The following is a 25,938-nucleotide window of genomic DNA, read 5'->3' as shown; positions in this document are numbered from 1 at the left end:
TTAATTAAAGTGAAATTTAACCATCCTAAAAATATGCCTTATGGAACTATAGGAAGCATCTGATAACCTTGAAAAGGAATCTAAATGGTGTTTCTTACACCATTCTTCTGTTACAACCAGAATCTTGAAACAGGCAAAATATATTAATGTAGCAAAACAATAACATAGGCAAGGCTGTGGAAATATCTTGTGTTTATTAATTCTTTTATTAACGTAGCAATATGTTGAAGATCAATAACATTTTCTAAAATTATTCCTCGGAAACCTTCTCTTGGTATTATCTTATAATTCATTGTTTTTCATTTTTAAGCCCATTTGTTATTTGGTCATTTAAATTATAGTAGAGGAACGCAGATATCCAAATATCTAGTGTTTTAAATCTTAAACTTCAAGTGGCCTTTTAAAAAAATGTACTTTTTCCAAAACTGCTAGGCAAATGGCCAAACACAAAAAGGAAAATATCCAAAAATCTGATAAATACAAATTGGAATCATACTTGCAGGGGAATTCAAAACAGAAACAGCTAAAAGTGTTGCCTCTAAAAAGAGAGCTGGGAGAAGATGGGAAGGGGTACAGAAAAGTCAATGGTGCTAGATCCAGCTCCAATGGGCTCGAGAAAACTGATAGTTAACCTCTTCCAAACTCCACATTTTTAGGGCTTAAAATCTGCCACAGGGAGCACCTGGGTGGTTCAGTGGGTTAGGCCTCTGCCTTCTGCTCAGGTCATAATCTCAGGGTCCAGAGATCGAGCCCTACATCGGGATCTCTGCTAAGCAGGAGCCTGCTTCCCCCTCTCTCTCTGCCTGCCTCTCTGCCTACTTGTGATCACTCTCCCTCTGTCAAATAAATAAATAAATAAATAGAACCTTTTAAATAAATAAATAAATAAATAAAATCTGCCACAGAAGAGGTATTTACCCCATGATAATCAACAAATACTACAAATCAAGGCTTCCTCTTCACTCTCTTTTCCCCCACTCCTAATTGTTGCTTACCAGTATGTCACTGGTAAGAATAGTAAAAGGTGCCTTGCTTTTCTTTAAAAGTTCTTCTTAATTTATTTTTTTAAGTTTTGTGTGTGTGTATTCATTATCCTGATAAAAATTAAATAACACTTGACTTTGTGGAGAAGGGAGTTGGGGGAAATTGGAAGGGGAGGTGAACCATGAGAGACTATGGACTCTGAAAAACAATCTGAGGGTTTTGAAGGGACGGGGGGTGGGAGGTTGGGGTACCAGGTGGTGGGTATTATAGAGGGCACGGATTGCATGGAGCACGGGGTGTGGTGCAAAAATAATGAATACTGTTATGCTGGAAATTAAAAAAAATAAATAAATAAAAATAAAAATAAAAAAAATAAAAAAAATAAAATTAAATAACACTTAAAGATGTCATTACTAAAACAATGGGATAATTCAGAGATTATCCACAAGATTCACTAGGCAGTAAGTAAATCATAATGTTGCAGCAATAACGCCTTAATAATGAATGGAAGGAACTCAAAACTCCATGTCAATCTAAAGTAGTTTCCATGGATATTAAAAGGCACTGGTGAGCTTGAGTAATAGCATAAGAACTCTCATGACCAGTTAATGTAGTTAAATTTCCCCAGAAAAATGGACTCAAAAAAACGAGTTATCAAACATCAAACACTGTATTTTTAAGCCACAGTTATTATGCAGGTATACTATTTTTAAACTATCAAATTAAATAATTATATAGATTCTCTTATTTAATTTTCAGATTGAGAACTAAACTGCTTTATGTTGAACACAGTACTGCAAATTATGATTACACAATGTGTACCTCTAAATACTCACCGTGTACCATAATTAATTCAAAATTGCACAGTACTAAAGATCCAAAAGAGGCAAAGGTTAAGCTAATATAAATTAGCCATAGATACAACTTTTAATTACATTTTTTAATCCTCAAATATAAACTGGTTGTCTTTACAGTGACATTATTATTGTTATAAAGTAGAATACAAAAAAAAAAAAAGTCTTTCAGTCTAGGAGTCCAGTGAACCAAAGTTTTATCACACATACCCAAATATAGAGGAACTATAGAAGAAAAAATATATATTTTTTTTTCTTTCTCTCCAAACCAACTCCAGCCTTCTAGTCCACTGTGCCTATTTCTTTTTCCTAATTTCCCCAAAAATAATCTGTCCTGTCAGAGGTCAAAGTAACCTGGAAAAGGGCAAATCTGGTCAGTCAACATCATATTGAGAAGTGATTGATGATATTTCATCAGCTCCCTCCCCTACAACCATCTGGTTTGTGGATTAGAAGTCATTCACACCTTGCTTCATTTATACAAGTGAAGGACTCCTTGAAGAAACCATTATAAAATAACTTATTGAGAAATTTTCTGAATACCTACTAGGGGGAGTGCAGAAATGAAATAACATTTGAAGGACTTCCCATTCCTATACTTCTTTGATTCCTCATTTTCTTGTCATGTATTTTAATGTGTGAATAAACAGCAATGTAAAATTGAGCTTATATTCATGGGTTTTAGTTTCCAATTCACTACTGACTTTAATCAAACCATTTAACCTTTCTATGCTCTTGGTTTCAATATTTCTGAAAATAATGCATCTTTGTAAGACTGGAAACATGTTCATAAGTAAAGCAACAGGGAAAAAAAAATGTAAGTGCACAGACCCACATTCACCCCTTTTTAATCTAACTCTGCCAGCTCCTATATTTACACCTGTCTTACACCTGACCTGTATCAGCCAGGGCAGCCCTTTACGCCCTGTCTCTAAAAATAGACACCTAACTCTTTTTTTTGGTCCTTGAATTACCGGAGATCAGAGTGAAGGTGGGAGGAGATTGCAACAAAAGTTACACAAATTTCTTGGGCGCCTGGGTGGCTCAGTGGGTTAAGCCGCTGCCTTCGGCTCAGGTCATGATCTCAGGGTCCTGGGATCGAGTCCCGCATCGGGCTCTCTGCTCAGCGGGGAGCCTGCTTCCTCCTCTCTCTCTCTCTGGCTGCCTCTCTGCCTACTTGTGATCTCTATCTGTCAAATAAATAAAATAAAATCTTTAAAAAAAAAAAAAAAGTTACACAAATTTCTTTATTATCATTTATTAAACAACATCAGAGAATGTAAAAATAAATGATTAAGTTGTATGAATGTGAATTTATAACATGCAGACTTTAATTCTAACACCATAACTCTGGACCATCACCCCAAAGCACTTTTTACTTTCTATCTTGATTTATAGTTATTTGTGAATTTGCCTCATCTTCCATTCTGGTATCATAAGCTCATTTAGGAGAGACACATTTATCTTTCTAGCCAGTCCCCACAAGTACTTAATGTAGGGCAGAAGATATAGCAGGTACTTAATAATTACTTACAAAATTGAATGAAGGTATACTTTGTTGGTAACTTAAGATTTGGTGAAAAAATATTTATTTATTTAATGGGATTTTAAAAGTTATGTATGTGGTTCATTGCCATATTTGATAAATAAACATCTTTTCCTCTCATACATGAATTGTGCATGTCTATAAGTCAAACAACATTATGATTAATAGCAGCCTGCACTTGCATTTATTCTTAATTCATTTGTTATAAACAAAACACTATAAGGTAGTTAGGAAAAGTCAAGATCTCCATTTCATAGATAGGGAAATTAGCTTTAGTCCACCAAGGTAAAAAGTGGCACAATTAGGACTCTAACAGCATATTTAGAACTCTTAAAATACGACATTTAACCTTAATTACTTTCTTAAATTATGAATTTGAATGCAATAAAGATCTTTTCCCTTACAAATGTTAGATATCATCAGCCTCATTACCCTTACATCTAAAGTATCTTCCCTCCATCCCTTCCTTTCTTCCACAAATATCCCAGCTTCTTGGCAATTCATATGAAAACTGTATTTATTTGTAGGGGTGCCTGTGGCTGAGTTGATTAAGCATCTGACTCTTGGTTTCAGTTCAGGTCATGACTTTGAGGTCCTGGTATTAAGCCTCATGGGCCCCCCTGCTCAGCCAGGAGTCTGATTCTCTCCACCCCTCTCTCTGTCCCACTCTTCCCCTTCATGGTCTCTTTCTCTCTAAAAGAAATAAACCTTTAAAACAAAATTTGTATTTATCTGCATGTTAGGGCTACCATCAAAACAAACAAACAAAAAAAACAAAAACCAAAAAAACACAAATTAAGTGCCCTTTAAAACAACAAGAATTTATTATCTTCCAGTTTTGGAAGATACAAGTATGAAATCAAGGTGTCAACTTAGCCATATGCTCCCTGAAACCTACAGGGTAGACCCCTTCATTGTCACTTCAAGGTTCCATTGTCTTCTGGCAATCCCTGTCATTCCTTGGCTTGCAGATACATTACTCCAAGCTCTGCCTCTCACCACATGGCTCTTTCCTCAGGTATCTTCACATCATCTTTCCTCTGTGTTCTACTCCTTATATCTGTTCTTCTGTCATCTACCAACTCCTTGTTCACCCCACCACCCTGTCCAAATGCAGTGAGAATTTAAATCGAGTTCTCTTTCACACCCCACCACTCTTACAGCAGTCTTAGTTTCAATAGTCACTTGAATCATCCAGCATCTGCCCCTTACTCTAAGATCTCACCACCGATTGATTTTTCCTTGCATATCACCAAAGGCACAATCCCCCTTGGTTATGTTCTTGACCTTTTTATTACTAATTATCACACCATCTCCAAAAGCTTTATTTCAAACACACCATTCTAATCTCTACTTCTTCCTCTTTCATACTCTTATACCTTCCAACAATTCTTATTAAGACCACCATCCCATTGAGCACATCACCTCTGGTATTCTTGCAATTCATTTTTCCCTACTATCCTGAATTCCATCACATTAGATTCCATGATTCACCACTATGAATTCTTCCTGACACCCTTAATTTTCTGCCCCTCTCTCACACCGACATAATTATCCGGGCAAATCTTAACTAAATTAATTACTCTTTGTCTGAACCCAAGCAATTAAAAATGGCTGGAAGAACCCACAATCAAATTCATGCTAAATTCTTAACAAATTTCAAATGGAAAATACCTAACAATAATAATGCCTAATAATCTTACTATAGTTCCTTATTATTTTCATACTTCCACTTTCCAGAAAGTTTATTCATACTTTCATCTATTTTTCAAATTTACATGTTGTTTTCCTCTTACCCTCAGTTAATGATTTTGCCTAACACTCTTACTGAGAAACTAAAAACCATCAGATGGGAACACCCACTTTGGCACCTCTCTGCCATTCATCTGACTCTTAATGCTTAAATTTATCAATCCTATTCCATCTCACCAAAAGAATCCCTTTATACAAATAATTACCCCTTCTGTGTCTTTTAACAATGGTGTCTCCTTCTATTGGATCTCTTTCATTAGCATATGTGCATGCTCTATTCTCCCACTCCCGCTACGTCCCACTTTCTGTGTTCCACTGTGGAGCTGAACTAGTTTTCTAGTATCACTATTTCACTTTTTTATCTCCTGTTCCCTTCTCAATCTGTTCCAACTGGACTTCTTTTTCCAATAGCTATTATTAAATTCACAATTTCTCCATACCATCAAATTACAAGAGAACTTTCACACCCTCCTCTTCCCTCTCAACAGCAATAAAGAATTGACAATACCACCATCTTCCTCCTCCTTTGTATTCTGTAATACCACAGACTCCTAGCTACTTTTTCTTCCTCTAAATGCCTAAATCACCAACTTTTTGTCTAGCTACACTGTCTCTAAGTGATTTTACTCAGTCCCAGGATTTTAAGCACCATTTTTGTATCAATAATCCCCCACTCTCCATCTCTAAATAGGATTTCTTTACTAACCTTCAGATACTCATTTCCAGTGGCCTATTTAATTTCTTTACTTTGGTATCTATTAGGGATTTAAAACTTAATGTCATTAAATACAACACCTGTATCTCATACATCTGTTATTTCTTTTTGACCCTCAGATTAAGTCTAGTCCAGCCTCTTTAATTTTCTTTCTTTGTTCCTCAAAAGCCACGGCAGACTCCTTCTCCTAAGTTTAAGGTTTAAGTTGAAGTGTCACCTCCACAAGGAGGCCTTCTCTGACTATCCCAAATAAAGGAGGCCCCACCAGTCATTCTGCATCATATTATTGTGATTTACTTTTACAAAATTTCATGATACTATCTATAATTATGATACACTTTGAAATTTTTACTGTCCTTTATTTTCATACTGCATTGCAATTTTACTGAGAACAGAAATCTTTTCTATCTTGTTTGCAGGTATGCTTCCAAAACTCTGGACTAGTTTCCAGCACATAGTAAGAAATTAATAATATTTCTTAATACATAAAAAAAAAAATTTGTATTTAAAAGATTAAAACCTCATGATCAAAGACATAGGTCACTGGAGTCAAAAAGACAATCGGTAGCCATTATCAGTATTAGAGGCAGTTAGTTAGACTCTAACATGATGCCTGGAGGCCCACAAAAAGTCATGGCCAGCTATTGGGAAAGTCAGACGCCTATCCTGGCAGCACTCCAAAACAAAGTCACAAGAAACTGGATCAAAGTGGATAGGCCCAAGATGGCTGACAAAGCAGGACAGAAAGCCAAGCAAAATAAGGAAGGAAAGGCTAAACCCTGCTTCCAGGAAATCCCCACCCCAAAAAATGAATATTCCACACCCTTGTTAACAACCATCAATAAAAAATGAAACCCAAACCTCTGGGCCCACAGCTCTCTTTCACTCCACTGCATGTTCTCACATCTTGAGAGCATACTTCTCGCTTAATACTTTCCCCACATGTGTCTCTCATTCAGTGTTGTGTCCGTCCTCGAATTCTCATGAGGAGATAGAGAGCATTCAGGGACATCTTTGGGATAGACTGGATCAAGGCCTCAGGGCTAGGGGTCTCCCCAGTTCAGCCAGCAACATAAGTATTTTAATATTTAATGTTAACTGTGTATTTGCTATATGTTGACACTATTAAAAATGATGAATATGTAGTATTTCCTTCAACCATACAACTATCCCATGATAGAGGTACTACCACTGTCTCCACTGGACAGATGAGGAAATTAAAACACAGAAAGTTAAGTTACTTGCCAATGTCAAAAACGAAAATGTGGTACAACTAGGATACAATGAACATTAACACTTTAATTCCAGAGTCTACATTCTTAACCAATCTGTGCTACAAGTCCATTTTAAATACAATAAATAGTAATGCTCCATTACATATTATATTATAATAAATACTGTAATAGAACAAGCCTACTAGTCCATTGCTAATTCTGAATTTACCTGAAGTTAATTTTAGTGGTTTATATGTTTCCAAAGGAGTATTGATTTTGTTGTGACTTTATAAATAATTAGCATCTAATTTTCTTAAAATCTGTTTTATTTCTACTTTTCTTTTGTACATATGTGTACTTCATTTATTATTGAAGTTTAACTGACTTACAGTACCATGAGTTTCAGATGTACAGCATAGTGATTCAACAGTTATGTACATTACGAAATGCTCACCATAAGTATATTTACCATTTGTCACCATACAAGTTTATTACAATATTAGTGACTATATTCCCTAGTCTGTACTTTTTTCCTCCTTATGACTAATTGATTTTATAATTGGAAGTTTGTACCTCTTAATCTCCTTCACCTATTGTGCCTATCCCCTATTCTCTGGGCCCCTGCAGCCACTAGTTTGCTCTATTTATGGGTCTATTTCTGGTTTTTGTTCATTTGTCTTGTCTTCTTGAATCCACATATAAGTGAAGTCAAATGGTATTTGTCTTTTTCAGTCTGACTTATTCACTTAGCATAATGCCCACTAAGTCTATCCATGTTGTTGCAAATGGCAAGATTTAATTATTTTGTACAGCTAAGTAGTATTCTATTGTGTGTATATATACCACTTCTTGATCCATTCAACTGTTGATAGACACTTAGATTGCTTCTATGTTTTGGCTATTATAATTAATGCTGCAGTGAACATAGGGATGCATATATACTTTCATGTTAGTGTTTTCATTTTCTTTGGATAAATTCTCAAAGTGGACTTACTGAAACACACAAGATTTCTATTTTTAATTTTTTGAGGCTGCACCAATTTACCACCAACAGCACACATGGGTTCCCTTTTCTCCACATTCTCACCAACACTTATTTTTTGTCTTTTTGACACTAGATACTCTGACTGACGTGAGTTATTCAAGTTTTTCTGATAGCTCAATGTAGTTTTGACTTGCATTTTCCTGATGATTAGTAATACTGAGTATCTTTTCATCTAACTGTTGGCCATCTGTATGTCTTCTCTGGGGAAATGAATATTTAGGTCCTCTGCCCATTTTTATTTTTATTGAAGATTTATCTACCTTAGAGAGAGAAAGACACACACACATGCGTACATGTGTAAGCAGAGGGAGGAGCAGAGGGAATCTTCAAACAGACTCCCTCCTAAGCACAGACTCTGACCTGAGGCTCAATCCCAGGACCCCAAGATCATGACCTGAGCTAAAATCAAGAGTTGGATGCTCAACTCACTAAGCTATCCAGGTGCACCTGCCCATTTTTAAATTGATTATTTGTATTTTTGGTCTTCAGTTATATGAGTTCTTTATATATTCTGGATATTAACCTCCTATTGAATATATCATTTGCAAATATCTTCTTCTAATCAGTAGCTTGTTTTCTCATCTTGTTGATGGTTTCCTTTGCTGTGCAAAAGCTTTTTTTTTTTAGTTTAATGTAGTCCCCAATTGCTTATTTTTACTTTTATTTCCCTTTATTGAAGAGACAGATCCACAAAAATATTGCTAAGGCCAATGCCCAAGTGATTACTGCCTATGTTTTCTTTTAAGAATTTTATGGTTTTAGGGATTGCCTGGGTGGCTCACTCGGTTAGGCATCTGCCTTCCAGGTCATGATCCCAAGGTCCTGGGATCAAGATCCTGTGTCAAGCTCCCTGTTCAGCAGAGAGGTTGCTTCTGCCTCTCTCTCTCTGCACTTACCCTGACTCGAGCTCACTCACTCTCTCTCTTTCACTCTCTCTCATGCTCTCTCAAATACATAAAATCTTTACAAAAAAAAAAAAGAATTTTAGGGTTTCAGTTCCTGTATTTAGATCTATAATCCATTTTGAGTTTATTTTTCTGTATGGTGATGGAAAGTGGTCCAGTTTCATTCTTCTACATATTGAGTCCAGTTTTATCATCACCATTTATTGGAGAGACTATCTTATCCCCATTTTGTATTCTTGCCTCTTTTTGTCATAGATTAATTGAACATATAAATGGGGTTTATTTCTGGGCTCTCTATTCTCTTTGTTTGACCTATGTGTCTATTTTTATGTCAAACTGTTTTGATTATTATAGCTATGTAGTAGAGCTTGAAACCTAGAATTGTGATACCTCCAGCTTTATTTTTCCTTTTTCTCAAAAGTGCTTCAGGACATTTTGTAGTTCCATACAAATTTTATGATTATTTGTTCAAGTTCTGTGAAAAATATTACTGGTATCTTGATAGAGATTATACTGAATCTGTAGATTGCTTTGAATAATATAAACATCTTAACAATATTAATTCTTCCAAACCATGAGCATGGTCTACTTATTTGTGCCATCTTCAATTTCTTTCACCAGTGTCTTACAGCTTTCAGAATGTAGATCATTCATCTCCTTGGTTAAATTTAATTCTAGGCATTTTATTCTTTTTTATGGGATTGTTTTCTTAATTTCTCCTTCTGCTACTTCATTATTAGTATATTGAAACATAACAGATTTCAGTGTATTAATTTTGTATCCTGCACCTTCACTAGATGAATTTATTCTAAGAGTTTTCTGGGCTTTCTATATTTAGTATCATGTCATCTGCATATAATAACAGTTTTACTTCTTACTTACCAATTTGGTACCTTTTCTTTTTTTCCATCTGGTTGCTGCAGGTAGGACTTCCAGTACTATGTTAAATAAAAGTGGTAAGAGGGAGTCATCTTTGACGTGTTCCTCATTTTAAAGGAAAGCTTTCAATTCTTCACCACTGACTGTGATGCTAACTGAGGGTTTTTCATACATGGCCTTTATTAGTTGAAGTGTGTTCCCTCTAAAGTCACTTTGTTCAGAGATGGTTATATTTTTCTTATTTGTACTTATTTTTATTTTTCTTTAATTTTATTCTTACACTAAAATCCTATTAAAGTAAATTTTTTAAAAAGAAAACCCAAATTATTTTAAAATGTGGAAAACATGTTCAAATTAACCAAACAAATCCAAATTAAGCCAGTCAACACTTTCTTTCTCTTCTTGAGTACATAAAGAAAAGAAAAAGAAAAAGAAATCGTGCATGGACACACACACACACACACACACCCCACATTATATGTCTAATACAAAGGCCTAGGGTAAAAGAATACTTCGAAAATCTGGTCTGCTAGAGTGGCTTAAGGAGAGGGAGGGGCACAGGGTGACAGGTACAATATAAAAGCTTCTATTTTGTTCACACACTGGAACATTTGCAGTTGTTGTTATATTTATTCACTGAAGATAAGAACCTGAGATTTATCCACTTAAAATAATAACCTGAAACCCAGCTTTACTCTTCCTGTTCTCCTCGGAAGAAAAAAATACGGAAAAGTCAGGCAGTCAAGCCATAATCTAGAATGAAGCATCAAATAAGCACTGAGTCCAAATGAAGTCACACCCACATCAAAGGAAAGTGTATTTAGAAGCCTGTGTGTTCTGTAACCTTGAAAGTGATGGGGGGATGCAGCAAATGATAATTGGTTCCAAATGCATTTTGTCCTGTCTTTGCATCCAATAATAGACCCTTTTGTCCTTTTAAAAACACTTTTTTTAAAAACACTTAATTCATTTGCATCATGTAGGTAGATGGAAAAGGCAAACTGAAATGCACTATGCACTATATATCAATGAAGCTAACCCTTTCCAATGTATTTTAAGCAAAATGTCTTAAGAAAAGAAATACTGAAGCATTATTATAAACAACTAAAACAAAGTAAATTTCTGATCATAAAGGAGAGTTCTGAATAAGTTTTGGTATCTTCATGCCATGGAATCTCACAGTGCTATTTAAAACTATTTTAAAAGTAGTATGAATCAGGGGAAATAGTTCTGATTGGAGAAGGAAGCAAATATAAAACTCAATCTGATAAAAACTGTTTAGGAAAAATAGTTCTTTAGTTTAGGGAAAATAGGAAAAAACTATTCCTTATGCATAGGAAAGAAAAACACTAAATTATTTAGCAAGGCTGTTTTGGATGGTGTGACTATGTACATTTGGGGTCTACTTTTCACTTTTGGCATTTTTTTTCCTGTAATGATCATGAAAAAAAACTTTAAAAATTAAATCAGAAGAATGAAAAAAAAAATGTATAAAAGTTAACCTTCCCCCCCAAAAGCATCTTGTTATGAAAGCTGCAGTGGTTTATTTAACCCTAGGGATCTGTGAGAAGAACTGAATAGCTTTCTTTGAAGCATGAGAATTTTAAGCATTCTACTCCAGCACTCCCCAATATTTGTCATGTAGGAATATCTGAAAGTCCCCAAAGCTTTGAGGTCACTGTGATACAAGGAGTCAGAGAAAGGTAACCTGAATCCCCTATGGGCTCGAAACCCAAGGATTTAATATTCTGGTTTCACTGACAGTTATCAATCTACAAACACACTGGAGAAGCACTAAAAGATTCCGAACTCCTTTTTAGAATCTCTGATCATAATTTCTAGTTAAAGACAAAATCATGCAAGAGATACAAAATATGAATTTATGAATTCCAGATCACCTCACAGAACTCCATCGTATGTAAAAGATTGGACTTTTTCTGTGTGCCCAGAAGAGATCTAAAAAAAAAAAAAATTCATTCGTTTGATTGGAAAAGAAAAAGAAGGCAAGCAGGAAGAAAGTTTAAAAATCAGGTAAGTATACCATTATATTCCATATAATAGGACAGATGGTATACTTAATCCCACCTAACATGTAAAATAGAGTAGCTATGACAACACCATGTCTGCATTCCCTTAATAGGATCACTCAGCAGGTCACATTTCAAACAATTTCACCATTGCCATATTTTATTACAAACCATCCTTAAAAGACTGATCAATTGCAAACTCATTGAGAAGTCAGCAAACTTCACAGTGGTTGAAGATTTCCACAACGTCAGAGAGCAAGGGATTGAACACATAGAGCAAACACATTTCCAGGCCTGTCCCCTATCCTATCCTAGAATACTTGCATTAATTAACATACAGTGAATACAGATTCTGTTCCACTGCTTTGCTGAAGATTTTCAAACGGCATTTACATTAGACATACTAACATTTTAAATTTTTAACATGCTGCTATAGTCGATTTTCAGTATCATTCAAAGGATTTCACAAAGATTAAATAAAAGATCTACTCAGGCACGTCAGTTGTGGGTGGGCAAAACAAGTTGAAAATTAGGGAATGAAGTTTGGAGAGAGAAGTGTAAGGGGTGGGGGGAGTGGGGAGGATCAGCAGAGTGGTGGGTAATAAGATATGGGAGGAGGGGAAGTGCAGTCAGGGCTCCATCCATGAGCACCATCTGTATAAATCAGGCCTGGAGTTGACATGTAATTTTGTGTGGGTCCCCTGAGAAGTGGCCCTCGGGGCTTCATTATTGATGAAGAGATTTTTCTTCAAAGTGGCCCAGTCAGCAATGCCTCAAGGGGACATTCATAAGCACTCATAATATCAATTTCCAAGCACCTGGGAGGTAGGAACACAGATTGTCTCTTTAATTATTATGATAGAGGTAGAGGATAGTAAGAATGCTATTATACAACCAAGCTGAAATTCTCAAAGAAATAAAATTACCATAACCTAGTATAAAAAAGTTTAATACTTGAGTCATCTTTCAGAAAAAGCACACTTTACATTTCCTGGTGCATAATAGGTTGATCTCTAACTGTTTACTTCCTAGGCGGTGAAAAAGTTTTCATGAACGTACAGTATGTGCAAGGATGCTTAGAAGTTGGGGAGGGGGAACATCTTTCAAGCAAGTATACTTAGAGAAATTATAAGCTTAATCCAGTTTGTACGAAGAGATATCTGAGTTATTTTGTTTTGTTTTGTTTTAAGTAATTGTGCAGAAATACTTTTTCAACAAAGGGTAATACTAAACCCTTCTAAATATAGTTGAGAATACCAAGAAATAATTTTCACCAATGGACTGGTCCTGACATGGTCTCAAAAACAACCCAGAAAAACACTAAAAAACGAATCCATATGTATACTGCAGTAAAATAGTAAGGATCAGGGCGGTCAGCCCTGGATTTGAATCTTATTCCCTAGTGTATTAGATGTGGATAATCCCATATATAAACAAAACCTATGCCACATACTTCCTTTGAATCTTCCTCCATTTACATTAGAAGGTTAGCAATACAGAGGGCATTAAAGATATTTTTTAAATAGAAATAGAAAATGAAGTGGGTCTTTTTAATTAATCTGAATTTCAGAAACTCCCCCTCCTCATTGGTAATATTGACAAACAAAATTGAGGAACCTTCTTATAAAACATATCTGCAGCATTCCTGAATCTGTAATGAGCTCCCATCATAATTCTTTTTATCTTCATTAGCCCCCTCCCTTACATATTTTAACAGACTTTGATACCACTACTTAATTTCTGGAGTTGAATAAAATTCCAGCCAAATGATGCTTACACAATACACATGATACATGCAGTAGTGATATTTAAAAGAAGTACTGCCATTTAAAAAACATACACTTTATGTGACATATGCTGTCTAAGGCACTGGTTGGTTGTATAGGGGACACTAATTAATCATTATAGCTATTGCATGACATAATTAAGCTTAAATCCAATTGACAGAGGAAGAAATGATAGTCCAGGAAAGAACTTGACCACAATCACAAAAACAAACAAACAAACAAAAACCAAGAAGCCAGGATTAGAACCTGGGGCTGTTTTAATATGATGCTTTCTTTTTTTTTTTTTTTTTTTTTTAAATTAATTTTTTATTTTTTATAAACATATATTTTTATCCCCAGGGGTACAGGTCTGTGAATCACCAGGTTTACACACTTCACAGCACTCACCAAAGCACATACCCTCCCCAATGTCCATAATCCCACCCCCTTCTCCCAAACCCCCTCCCCCCAGCAACCCTCAGTTTGTTTTGTGAGATTAAGAGTCACTTATGGTTTGTCTCCCTCCCAATCCTATGATGCTTTCTTTTTAAACCATGAACTACAGCTTGATTTTCTGAAATACAAAAGAAATAACTGTATACAAAATTACTGACTTCCTAATATCAATAAATAGATATCTGTGGTGAACATTCTAAAATAAAAGTACATTGAGTTCACCTCAACCAGCATAACATTTTAATGTCAAGCAATGGAAGATGTAATAATTATAAACCACAGGAAATATATAATCCTATTAAGAGTTATCTCAGTAGTATAATTGGCTCCAGGATATCAGTGAACATCCACACTATTGATGTTTGAGGCCAAAAAATACCTTCTGTTTTGATATAGAGGATTAAGAGCAAATGAAACTCAGAAGGTAAACATGTCACATTTGAAAATCAAAATTCTGACTATAGATAAATTTGTAATCTTAGAATGCCTTACTAATTATTTTTGAATTAAGGCAAGGTATAAATGACATAGAATTTTTCTTACAGTTTTAAGGACTGAAGGTTTCTACCACATATTTGTCATTATAGACCTACATCTAAGAAAGAAAAAAAAAAAACACAAAAAATGACCAATTCTATTTTTCAATATCTGCTATCACCACACTGAAGTCTGGATTATAACAAGTATCAGATTTTCTTTGTCAGATTATTTTATAACTTTTTCAGTCTCATTATCTTTAATTTTAGTGTTTTTAATTTTATAACTTAAGTGTATGCTTATTAAAAATTCTCCCACAGTGGCCAGATAAGTTTACCTTACTGGAAAGTCTATTTTTTAGTTCTTGAGTTGTTCCCTGTTTGGTAAAATGCTGTATTCAAATAGTTAATGGAAGACACTGCTCAAAGATTATCCAATTATCTCAGTATTTTGGCCCTAGATGTCTTTCACATTCTTATCAATTCCTTACTGCAAATGTTCAGCCTTCCAAAACTGAATTTTTCTTCCAGAATGTCAACAAGAAGGTTACCAGATTCCAGCACATTTTTACAATTAAGCAATTGGACAAGAGTATCCGCTATGATTAAGATTAAGCAGATCCAATGTAAAAATTTCCCTAGTGAAAGATTCATCATTAGTCATTAATCTCACAGTTTTTAATTAAACTTCTAAAATTGGTCACTGAATCAGTGTGCAGGTGGTAGATTTTTTTTTTTTTAATGTACTAAAATATACATATGGCCATGCTTACACAGGTAAATGTACCTTAAAACTGCAAGGAGCTATCATTTGGAATGAAGTAACTTCCCTAATCACATAATGAGACACATTTTTACTGCCAAGATAAATTCCTTAGAAAGAGAAATACTTTAAGTATGGTCCACAGAACAGAGGACAAGCAATTTTTAACAACTCAAACTCATAAAACAGGCTTAAAGTTAAATTAAAAAAAATTTAAAAGCCTTAGCAAGTCAAGATAGCATTCCCATAGATCAGTGGTGCCCAATCAATAAAAGAAAGGAGACAAGAAAAAAACTGTCACTTATACACTGAATAAAAAACATTAAAAATTTTAAATAAATAACTGTAACTTCTGCAAAGTTGAATCTTTATTCTCTCCTTTGGATCCACCACCCTCCCTACCCCCCTAATACAAAAGCAGTTATGATAAAGGGTACTCTGAAATACCTTGCTCCATCTCTACCAATTAATTCATAACCCATACCTTCCCTTTTCTCAAAATGCTCCTTAAAATGAACTTTCTCCAAGTTGTTTCCTTTATTTTCCCATTTTACAAATCCACCATTTTATGAGTTTATTTTCTTAATAAACAAAAACTTCTTAATTATCTTCTCAAAAGGAAGCCAGAGTATAAGTAATTCAGAAACTATTTCTATTTGACTTGAAATGCACTGTGATTCTGTAGACAACAGACTGAAATCCTTTTTTGATTGAGGGTAAATGTGAAATGAGTTTATACCCTTTGATACTCGCTAACTGATAATTCAAGGAATGGACCTTGACTTGTGATTGGGAAAGCATTAGCGTGGTAGGTAGCAATTTAGTTTGGCTGTAAATATTTACCAAAATTACTGTTATTTAAAAAATTAAAAGCCTCCTGTGGCTATATACATTTTTCTTTAACTATTCTTTCATAGTCTATTCTCAATGATCCACATCGGTGGAGAGGAACAAGATGTTGAACACAGTCCATTCTTCCAGAATCATTCTTACTTGATTTTAAATGGGGAGATATTGATATTATACTGGTTATCAATTCAAACTAAATGAAATACTATGAAGCTAATGATGAAGTCAAGGAAAGTGATCAACATTGGGTATCAATATTCTTTGAAACCTTCCAAGGAGAACTGTTATTCAAATCACCTAGACAAAATTCAGCTTTATCCCAAAACTAATTCCATAAAGTACAATGACTTTTAAAGTATATAGCTACTATTAATGAACTTTAGAATGCTAATTATTCATGGTCAGTGATTTTCCCAGGGTATTTTTTCATATTCTTATTTGTTTAACATTTGTCCTTTTTCCTAACAAGATGTCAATTTGTGACACTCATTGTCTTTTCTATTGTGATTTTAATTAACAGATTATGCTAATGTGACTCAGAGAAGCTAAGTAACTTGCCCAGAATCACACAGCTAAAAAGAGTTAAATTAGACCTCAACCCCAGACACTTCGCTCCAGATCCTGTGGTTTGAATCACATTAATATGTCAGGGGAAAAAAACAAACCAACAAACAAACAAAAAAGCAAGTACAAAAGCAAAAACCTTAATTTTTTTTTTTAAGATTTTTTATCTATTCATTTGAGACAGAAAAAAACAGGCATGTGCATAGGAGAGCAGGACAAGGGGCAGGGTCAGAGGGAGTGTAAGAAGCAGACTCCCAGTTGAGCAGGGAGCCCTGCTGGAGCCTGGATGCAGGACTAGATCCCAGGACCCCAGGATCATGACCTGAGCCAAAGGCAGATGCTTAACGGACTGAGTCACCCAAGCAACCCCCAAACCTTCGCTTCTCATACAGCTTCTACAATTACTACAATGACAATTTTTGAGTACATGAGTGAGGTTTTATTGTCTAATATATTACTTACTTACTAATGCATCATTGTTACGCCTATCTTCCAGCCTGAAATATTCCAGTTTTGGGATTTGGTGACGTTCTGATTTTTTTCATGTTCCCAATCCTTCAAGCCCTGATGTAATATGTAATTGAAGCTAGAAATTATGGTGTGAACACACAAAGCAACTTTGTATATCTCAGTAACTTTTTTCCTCAGAAACAAAGATATTTCTTGGCTGCTTCACTGAAACCTGAGATTCTGTAGGTAGCTTATGGGGAAAATTAAATCACTATTATAGAAGCTTGTCAACATCACCTTCTGTTCCTTTCACATTTATCAAGTGAATATGTACTTTGTTTCATACTGTTTTGTTTTTTTTAAGATTACTCTATGTACTTGAGACTAGAGCAACGGTCACAGATTAATCTCTAGACAATGGTATTAATGAATTCATTCAAGGAAGGCAAATCCAATGTATGCATTCAAATTTAATAGAAAACTGAGCTTTCATAATTCATTCTGATTCTTCAAACAAAAATGAACTTGGTGAATCAATAGGATCAACTGAGACCTCTATGCTTGATTGTGTTCCTTTAGGCTTAAAGTATTTTTCCCCACTGCATTATATTTTAATGATTAATTTCACGCTCTCTCATGGTACTCTAGCTCATAAATCACAGGTATTACTTTGAGAGAAAAGGAAGGTACTATGTATAATGAAAGATATTACTGATTAAAATGTGTTGCATATATGAACTACATAAAAGCTGAAAAACTTTAAATACCACCATTCTAGATTATAAGTAATATCATACAGATTAATCTTTTAGATTAAGATTAGATTAAGATTGAGGTGAATGAGAAGGTTTGGATTTTTCAAACAGTCTTGGTTCAAACACATACAAAACTAAGCCACTCATTTAATGTTTTACTGGCATCTTTTCCTTACAGTTATCTGGTTAAGAACTGATTTCAAAGACAACTGCAGGAGAAATACAGAGAAAGAAATCAGTTAAGCAAATTACACACCATTCTAAAAGCCAAAAGCCACCTGCCCTCTGACACTCTATTCTCTAAAATCAGTACTGTCTGAATGCTGTCAAGTTTGCTATTTAGCTAGTTTAAAAAAAAAAAAGAAAGAAAAAGAAAAAGAAAGAAAAGAAAAGAGAAAGGAAAGGAAAGGATTTGGTTAAGTCAAAGTAAGGACCAAAAAGGACCATGACATAAATCAAGTATCTTTTACCCTAAACACACTAAATAAATATTGGGTCAAATATATCTTATCCATCAATATTTTCGAAATAGTAAACTATCCACCAAAGAAACCACAAATAAATTAAACAAACAGATCACTACAATGTAATTTGACTCTTTTTATTAAAATGGATTTTTCCCAAACCAATGAATGGAGTGGGGAGAAAACACTACTACTCACTATCTCCCAAAGAGAACACAAAGTTACTTCAATCAATGACGGAGGGAAAATGTGGCAAAAGCAGCTATTCTGCAAACAGGTGGTTTTAAACTTTTACTTAAGCCACTGAAAAGAACTGACTAGAGAAAAATTGTGTCATTTAGAAAAACAGAGAAAATATACACATATACACATACACACATTTTATCAGCAAGGGGAGAGACAAAAAAAAAAAGGCTTATAACACAACAAAAAAATAAGAAGCAGTTTATCTTAGCTCACAAATGCTGAGCTGGATTAGTAGTTCTAAAATCACTGTTTATAATTAAATCCTTCTCATTTCACACATAAAGATCTTAGGGAGAATTTAAAGGAAATGGTCATGTCACTCCAGGTAGGACCTTATTCCCAGGAAGAAAGATGACATTTTACAGAAACAGTGCAAGAGGGAATCAAAAAACGTTGAAAAGAGAGAAAAATACAGCTCGTTTCTGTTTTTCTGACAGCACTGCATTTTTCGTGTTCTCAATACTTTGTTCCATTCCTGTGTTAAATAATTTCATAAGCAACACTGGCCAGCGGGGACTGCTAGAATAGCTGACACACAGATCTCCTTTATTTCTATGCTCCACCTTTGCCATTATTCAGGATTCATCTGTTGAAGTGGGGGCAGCAGACAGGTGCCAGGAAACGCAAACCGGGGTGGGGGGGGGCGAGAAAAGGTAAGTGTCGGGGTAGACTCGAAGGGAAATGGGGGCTCCTATCCTCCAGACTCCGCCTCACTGAACTCTTGTGCCTCTAAGTCATGCCATTCCGGGCAGGACACGACAGGTTTCCTTAATCCCCTCCAAAGTAAACCCAGGTCCCAACCCAAACGGTACCCCCTCCAGTCGCGGGACCCCTCCACTTCTCTCCCCCGCTGCCCACGCTGGGCTCTGGCTCCCTGCCCGTCCACCCGCCCCCCAGACCTCCCGCGAAGGCAAAGTTTCCCGCGTCTCCTCCCCTTTCCCGAGCGACCCCGGCGCCCTCCCCCGCACCCGCCCGCTGGGCCCCCCTCCCGCCCCACGGGACCCCGCACGCAGTGGGTACCTCGATGTCCGCCGCGTCCTTGCTAAGCACGGGGGCCATGGCAGTGTTCACAGCCTCAAATCTCCTAGTGACAGACCCTCCTAGCGTCCTCCGGCTCTAGTCAGAGAGCGAAGTGACCGCCAGCCGTAGCGACAGAGTAAATAGGAAGCAGAGGGTCGGCGGCGAGGGGGCGGGGCGGGCGTCGGGAGGCCCCACCCCCGGGGCGGGGCTGCGGGCTCGGCCCCGCGCCTCTCGGCGCTCCGCACTGCCCCGCGGAGCCAAGGGGAAAGGAGCCCGGCCCATCCCCCAAGCTGGAGGCTTGTTTTTCTTCCACCCGCGGCTGGAAGGGAAGGAGGGAGCGCGTGCTCCCGGGACTGACCTATGCTCTCTAAACTGTTAAAGCCTGAGCTTGATAGGCGGGGGCCAGATGGGAGAGACCCACAGGACGAAAGGTAAAAGCAGTTGGTGCTCTCAGTAACAAATCGCTCCTTTTCTTTCCTTCCGCACGAACCCCGCGAGGTGCAGAAACATTGGCTTATGGGCCGCTGTATCTTCTGGAACTCATCAGGGATGAGGTAGTAAACAAACGTTCCTCCATTCATCCAACAAATAGGCGGGAGAAGGCAAGGGCGCGGGTCTCATGAGAGTAGCCAAAGCCCGGGCGTGAGAGCGGGGCAGGGTTACAGTGGGGCTGAGGGAGGCGAGCAAAATTTCTACAGCCAGAAGTGGCAAGTAGTAAGCGATGTAGGTGGTACAGAATCAAGGTTGTATTTTTGCAGGACAATCCTTTGTAAGGGCTATTTACCATATATATATAGAATATATATATATTCTATATATATATATTTAAAGGAAATGGTCATGTCATATATATATGATGGTCATGTCAATATATATATTGATATCTATATATCTATATATATATATATATATTTGTAGAATGTGAGGCTCTTTTGAAGAGTGCTTTATGTTTTGTTGCAGAGCTTGCTGTGGAGAGGGGAGTGATTCTCGTTTAGGGACGGTCTCAATCCACTCATCTTTGAGTATATGTTTTCAGACTTCCTTCAGTTCTCCTGGTGAGATAGATAAATCGTACCCTCTTCTCCCAAACACTACCTACTTACTTCTAGTGAGGCTTTTATCAGACTTCTTAATCCTCTTGGCTGATTGCAAGAACCTTGGATTTAGGTATTTCCTTCATATCGTATTCTTTCATTAGTTCGTTCATCATTTCATTCAACAAATATTTATTGAACATTTTCAGTGTACCCAATACCGCCTTAGATATTCTGGATAGATTATAATCTGTCTTCAGGAAATACATCACTCTCATGGAAATTATACTCGGAGTAAACAAGCAAAATAGTAAGAAACAGTGTTGCCTGCTTGGAAGATAAAAGAGGAAAGGGACAGAATAACTAGGGTGTGGGTGCTCACCACCTGGAATGGTTTGGGAAGACTTCTTTAAATGAACTGTTAGATTACCTTGCAGAACCTGGAATTTACTAGATAGAGAATGGATGCATTTTCTTAAATCAAATAGTATTACTAAAAAAAAAAAAACAAACAAACAAACAAAAAAAAACAACTATAGAAACCTTAGAATCATGTTTTCTCCCACATTTTATCCAACCCCAAGCTCTTAAGATTTAGCCTCCTAAGGAATATTTGTTCATCTCTCCATCTTCAACACATCCACCAAGGCCCAAGCTATTGGTATTCCAGCTTCTAGTCTTTTCCTTCTCCACTCAAGACTAAGTTTTTAAAAGTATTAGTTGACTTGTATTATGCGCACACACACACACACACACACACGGACTGTATAAATCTTTCAGTGGTTTGCTCTGCAGTCAGAAGAAAACACAGACTCCTAAGTGACCTCTTAATAACCTCTCTACCCTTCTCCAGCCTTGCCTACGGCCATTCTTTCCATGACTCCGTAAGTTCCACCACAAAGTAACCTTCCCTTCTTCCAACCATTTCTCTTCCCTTTGCACATGCCCTCCACTTGGAGGATTCTTTCTATTCTACTCATCCTTTAGGTCTCAAAGAAGGCTTCCCTGACCCATCCAATCAACAAGATTAGACTCACCCTGTCTCTGTTGTTCTCTTTTTTTAACACCTGTGGGTTTTTTTGTCATAGTCCTATCAAATATTATTTGCATATTTATTTCAGCGTGACTTGTTTAATAACTCTCTTCCATGTAGAATGTACGCTCCAGGAAGAGAGGCTCATGTCTGACTTGGTTGTCTACCAGATAATCAGCTCCCAGCCCAGGACTACAGCATAAGAGACCAAGAACACTTGCTGATTGAATGAACACAATAGATCCTGAAAGTGGTTTATGCATTAAGCAGTTCATTTCAGAAGCTTTAGTTTCACCTTACCATGTTTTTTTCTCAACATCCCACTTATTCCTGAAAAGTAAATCACAATATCTATCAAAGAATTTATAGTTAAAATGTGTCAGACTAACTACTTTCCTTTCCATGAAGTAATGTTCCAAAGTAAAATGTTCCTGCCTCTTCCTTCAGCTATACCTTACCTACCTCCAAAGCCATCTATATCCTATATATGTATTATATATGAGCTATTATATTATATATTATATATATAATACATATATAGCTCATATTATATGTACTTTGTATATTTATATATTATATATACTTTAAAGTATTATTAAACATATATAATACATATATAGCTCATTATATATGATAATATATCATATATATTATATATGAGCTATATATGTATTATATATGTTTAATAATACTTTAAAGTATATATAATAGTACTTATCATATACACACGTATATATGTGCATACATACACATATATGGAGGAGAGAAAAAGGGTATATGCACATATACCTATATAACATAAATATGTGAACGATGTATTTAATTATAATGTATATGGTTCCTTCTCCAATTTAACCAGAGAGCTTCAATAGTCAAATTTCTAACCACCAGAGATAGAGACTTAGATGCTCTTTTAGACTGCACTCTACTACAAATCTTTTCAGTTAGCAATCCATGTTTTAGTTTTATATGGATACAAGTGTCCACGCTATCCTTAAGAGTTAGATACTGTATTTCCATATTCGCCTTTTGTGATTATTATTCTCCTAAACCACCATAGGATAAGTTCAAAATATGCTGTATTTCTAGGGTAAGAGCTTCTTCAGTGCACTCAATAATCAAATATAAAATTCAAATGCTATTTTACAATCCCCCCTGACCTCACCAAAGAGATGTACATGGTACTAAGATATGTAATTAAAGGATTTAATCATGTTGCTCACATGCCACACCTATATTCTGTGATCAGTGATTGAATCTAATAATACTTTAAATCCATTGAAATTCCACATTAAACAGTTGTACCTGTAAGTAATCCAAGCTGTTTAAAGCTTACTGCAAATGCATTCACACCACACTTTTTAAAAAGTTGTAAATTATGATGGCATTTGTCAAGCTGTCCCTCCATCTGGAAGCACAGTCAAATATCAGGTGTTACACATTAATTTTTTTGTAGACTTTGGAGAGACAGCTCATCTAATAGTGTACAAATTCACCAAAATGCATTTCAGCCTAATAGTTTACATTACACGAATGAATATTATTATGATGATTATTATTACCGTAATCAGAATGAAAGTTATGAATCATATTTCATATCGGAAAAGTTATACAATACCACAAATTTAGAAACACAATAAAAATGCAGATTTCCATATGTTTTATTTTTTCCCCTGTAGTCTAGCATTAAGCATTTTTTTTTTCCCCAGACACTCCACGGAGGGTGTTTTCCCCCCCAAAAAGTGAAACTTTAATCGTGAGACTTATCTTACCTATCTGATTTTTTTAAGGCCAGATTAACTCCTATCCAAACTGACCAAGATAATGATTAAAAATCAGCTGGGTCAAAAATCTCTAGTGTTCCTACTCAAAGAGACCATAATGTATATGTTAGTTCATATTATATGGAATAAACTTGGTATAATTTATTCAACTAGATATACCATGTATCCTTTATAACCATACACACATAATACACATGGGTGCTACATATATGCATATCTATCAAAATGCCATAAAAAAACACAGCTAACACAGAAACTACAAATCTCTGTCAGAAGTTTATTCAATGATTGTTTATTGAGTGCTATTTCAGGCACTGTGATAGGCATGAGTGATACCTCACTATATATTACAGACATTGCCCTTGTTATCACAAAATTTAAGCCACTAGTTCAAAACACACACTGTCATATAGTGATTTTTGAGTAAGTGGTCTAACCAAATGGGGTTATTATAAGAATTAAATGTTAAATTTATGTGATTGTATTTTGTAAAATGCCATGTAATGTTAGTTAAATATTAAAAATTTAAAGATATATTCTCACATTCTAGAAAAGCATCATTGGCTCATGATTCACCATGAATGACTTTGGGTAAAATGCAGTGTGAATAGGAGGTTGATAGAGTTATCTGACTTAAAGTAGGGAAAAAATATCCTCTAGAATGAATATTACCTTATTACCTTGAAGACTTTTCTTTGGGCTTTTCTCTCAACATCAAAAGTTACCATAATTCTAGCAACTGTCATTTAAAGATGTCAGTTTGTTTTCTTGCTGGAATTTTTTTTTTAAGATTTTATTTATTTTATTTATTTGACAGACAGAGATCACAAGTAGGCAGAGAGGTAGGCAGGGAGAGAGAGAGGGAAGCAGGCTCCCCGCTGAGCAGAGAGCCCAAAGCGGGGCTCGATCCCAGGACCCTGAGATCATGACCTGAGCCGAAGGCAGAGGCTTTAACCCACTGAGCCACCCAGGTGCCCCATCTTGCTGGAATTTTATTCTTTTGTAATTTTGAGCACATCTGTATTTGGGATTGAGATAGAACCTTGATATAAATTATTCACAGTTATTCCTTTTGGTCATCTATATTGGATGCCAGTGCTGTGCCTCACATATCTCCCTCCTTCTGCCCAATCCACTCAGAGCTGAGATACAAATTCCCACAACTGCTGGGGGTGTTGGTGGTTGATAACTCTCTGTTAGGTCCCTCTTTGGAAAATGCCTCTGTCTAAAGAGACATTCACCTAAGGATCATATCTCTGCCCAGGGTAGCAGGTATCCAATGATACCAGTGGATTATCCAATAATCCACTGATGCAGGGCTATAAATGCCTGGCACTTGCCTCTATTCAAGACATCTTTGAGGGGCCATCTCAACTTTAGAGGTCCCTTGAGGGATCATCTGAGACTTTCGTTGAGATTGCAATAGAGTTCAGCTTCTCCTTCTATCCATCCTGCTTCATTTCCCACCTCCAGAAGTCCTCCTTGAGACAGCCCTTCCCAAGAAACTTCCTGCATGTACATTTCTTTCTCATAGTCCACTACTTAAGGGACCTAAGCTACATTTTCACCACTGTATGTTATTTAACTGATAGAATATATCTCAGGTAAAATGCACTTAATTATCCACATGTCTGAACATAGAAAAATTGACTCCCATAATAAAGTCTTATTTATTTCAGTGTGCTGATATATTTCTGTATTTGTTCATCCATTTATTAATATCACAAACAACTGTGTGCCCAATATGCACTAGTTACAATAACAAAAACTAAAGATACCATGGTGAGCAAAATATAAGTGAACTCTGTGCTCATGCAGCTTGCAGATGATTTAGATGAGGTGAACATTTGTCAAGTAATCACACAGTAATATAATATTTACTGTGAATAACAGTATCAACGTAAAATAGAGGACTGTTATAGCAGAGGGACCTGGGAAATCAGTGAAGGACTTCTTAAGTAATTGCCCTTGCTGCTAAGATCCGAGAGACAAAGTTAAGACAAAAAAGAAGAGATCAAAAGCATTCCAGGCAAGAAAGTCGCCTGTGTAAAGGCTCCAAGGCTGAGGTGTCCTGGAGAAGGAAAAAGAGGTTCTGATAGGTGGAGTGGAGACAGCTATGGGGAGAATGACCCAGAGTGTTGCCATGTGGTATTTTAGACTTAGTTCAGGATTTTGAACTTTATCCTAGAAGAAGTGGGAAACCATGGATTTTTTTTTTTTTTTAAGCCGAAGAATGACATGATCAAATACGTATTTTTGAAATATCACTCTGATTGTAATGTTTGTGTAATGCATATTCATGTATTCACTTGGGTGAGTGTTTTAAAATCAACCAAGCAAGTGATTTCTGGGGATAG

At 36.1% G+C, this 25,938-nt stretch overlaps 1 protein-coding gene across 2 annotated transcripts in view; it reads right to left on the bottom strand.

The window, feature by feature from the left end:
- DPYD (dihydropyrimidine dehydrogenase) overlaps positions 1 to 19,910 on the bottom strand; it is an 831,093-nt gene extending 811,183 nt beyond the window's left edge. Inside the window, exon 1 of one of the 2 annotated variants that reach the window (XM_032302714.1) lies at positions 19,731 to 19,910. In XM_032302714.1, coding sequence (XP_032158605.1) covers positions 19,731 to 19,769 — 39 coding nt within the window. In that variant the 5' untranslated portion in view covers positions 19,770 to 19,910. The remainder of the gene's footprint in view (positions 1 to 19,730) is intronic. The other variant, XM_032302713.1, reaches the window with a different exon arrangement.
- Between the last annotated feature and the right edge of the window lie 6,028 nt (positions 19,911 to 25,938).

This window comes from Mustela erminea, chromosome 10, assembly GCF_009829155.1.
Source record: "Mustela erminea isolate mMusErm1 chromosome 10, mMusErm1.Pri, whole genome shotgun sequence".
Lineage (NCBI taxonomy): Eukaryota > Metazoa > Chordata > Mammalia > Carnivora > Mustelidae > Mustela > Mustela erminea.
The sequence above is the reverse complement of the archived record's forward strand: the minus strand, read 5'-3'. Positions and strand labels throughout refer to the sequence as shown.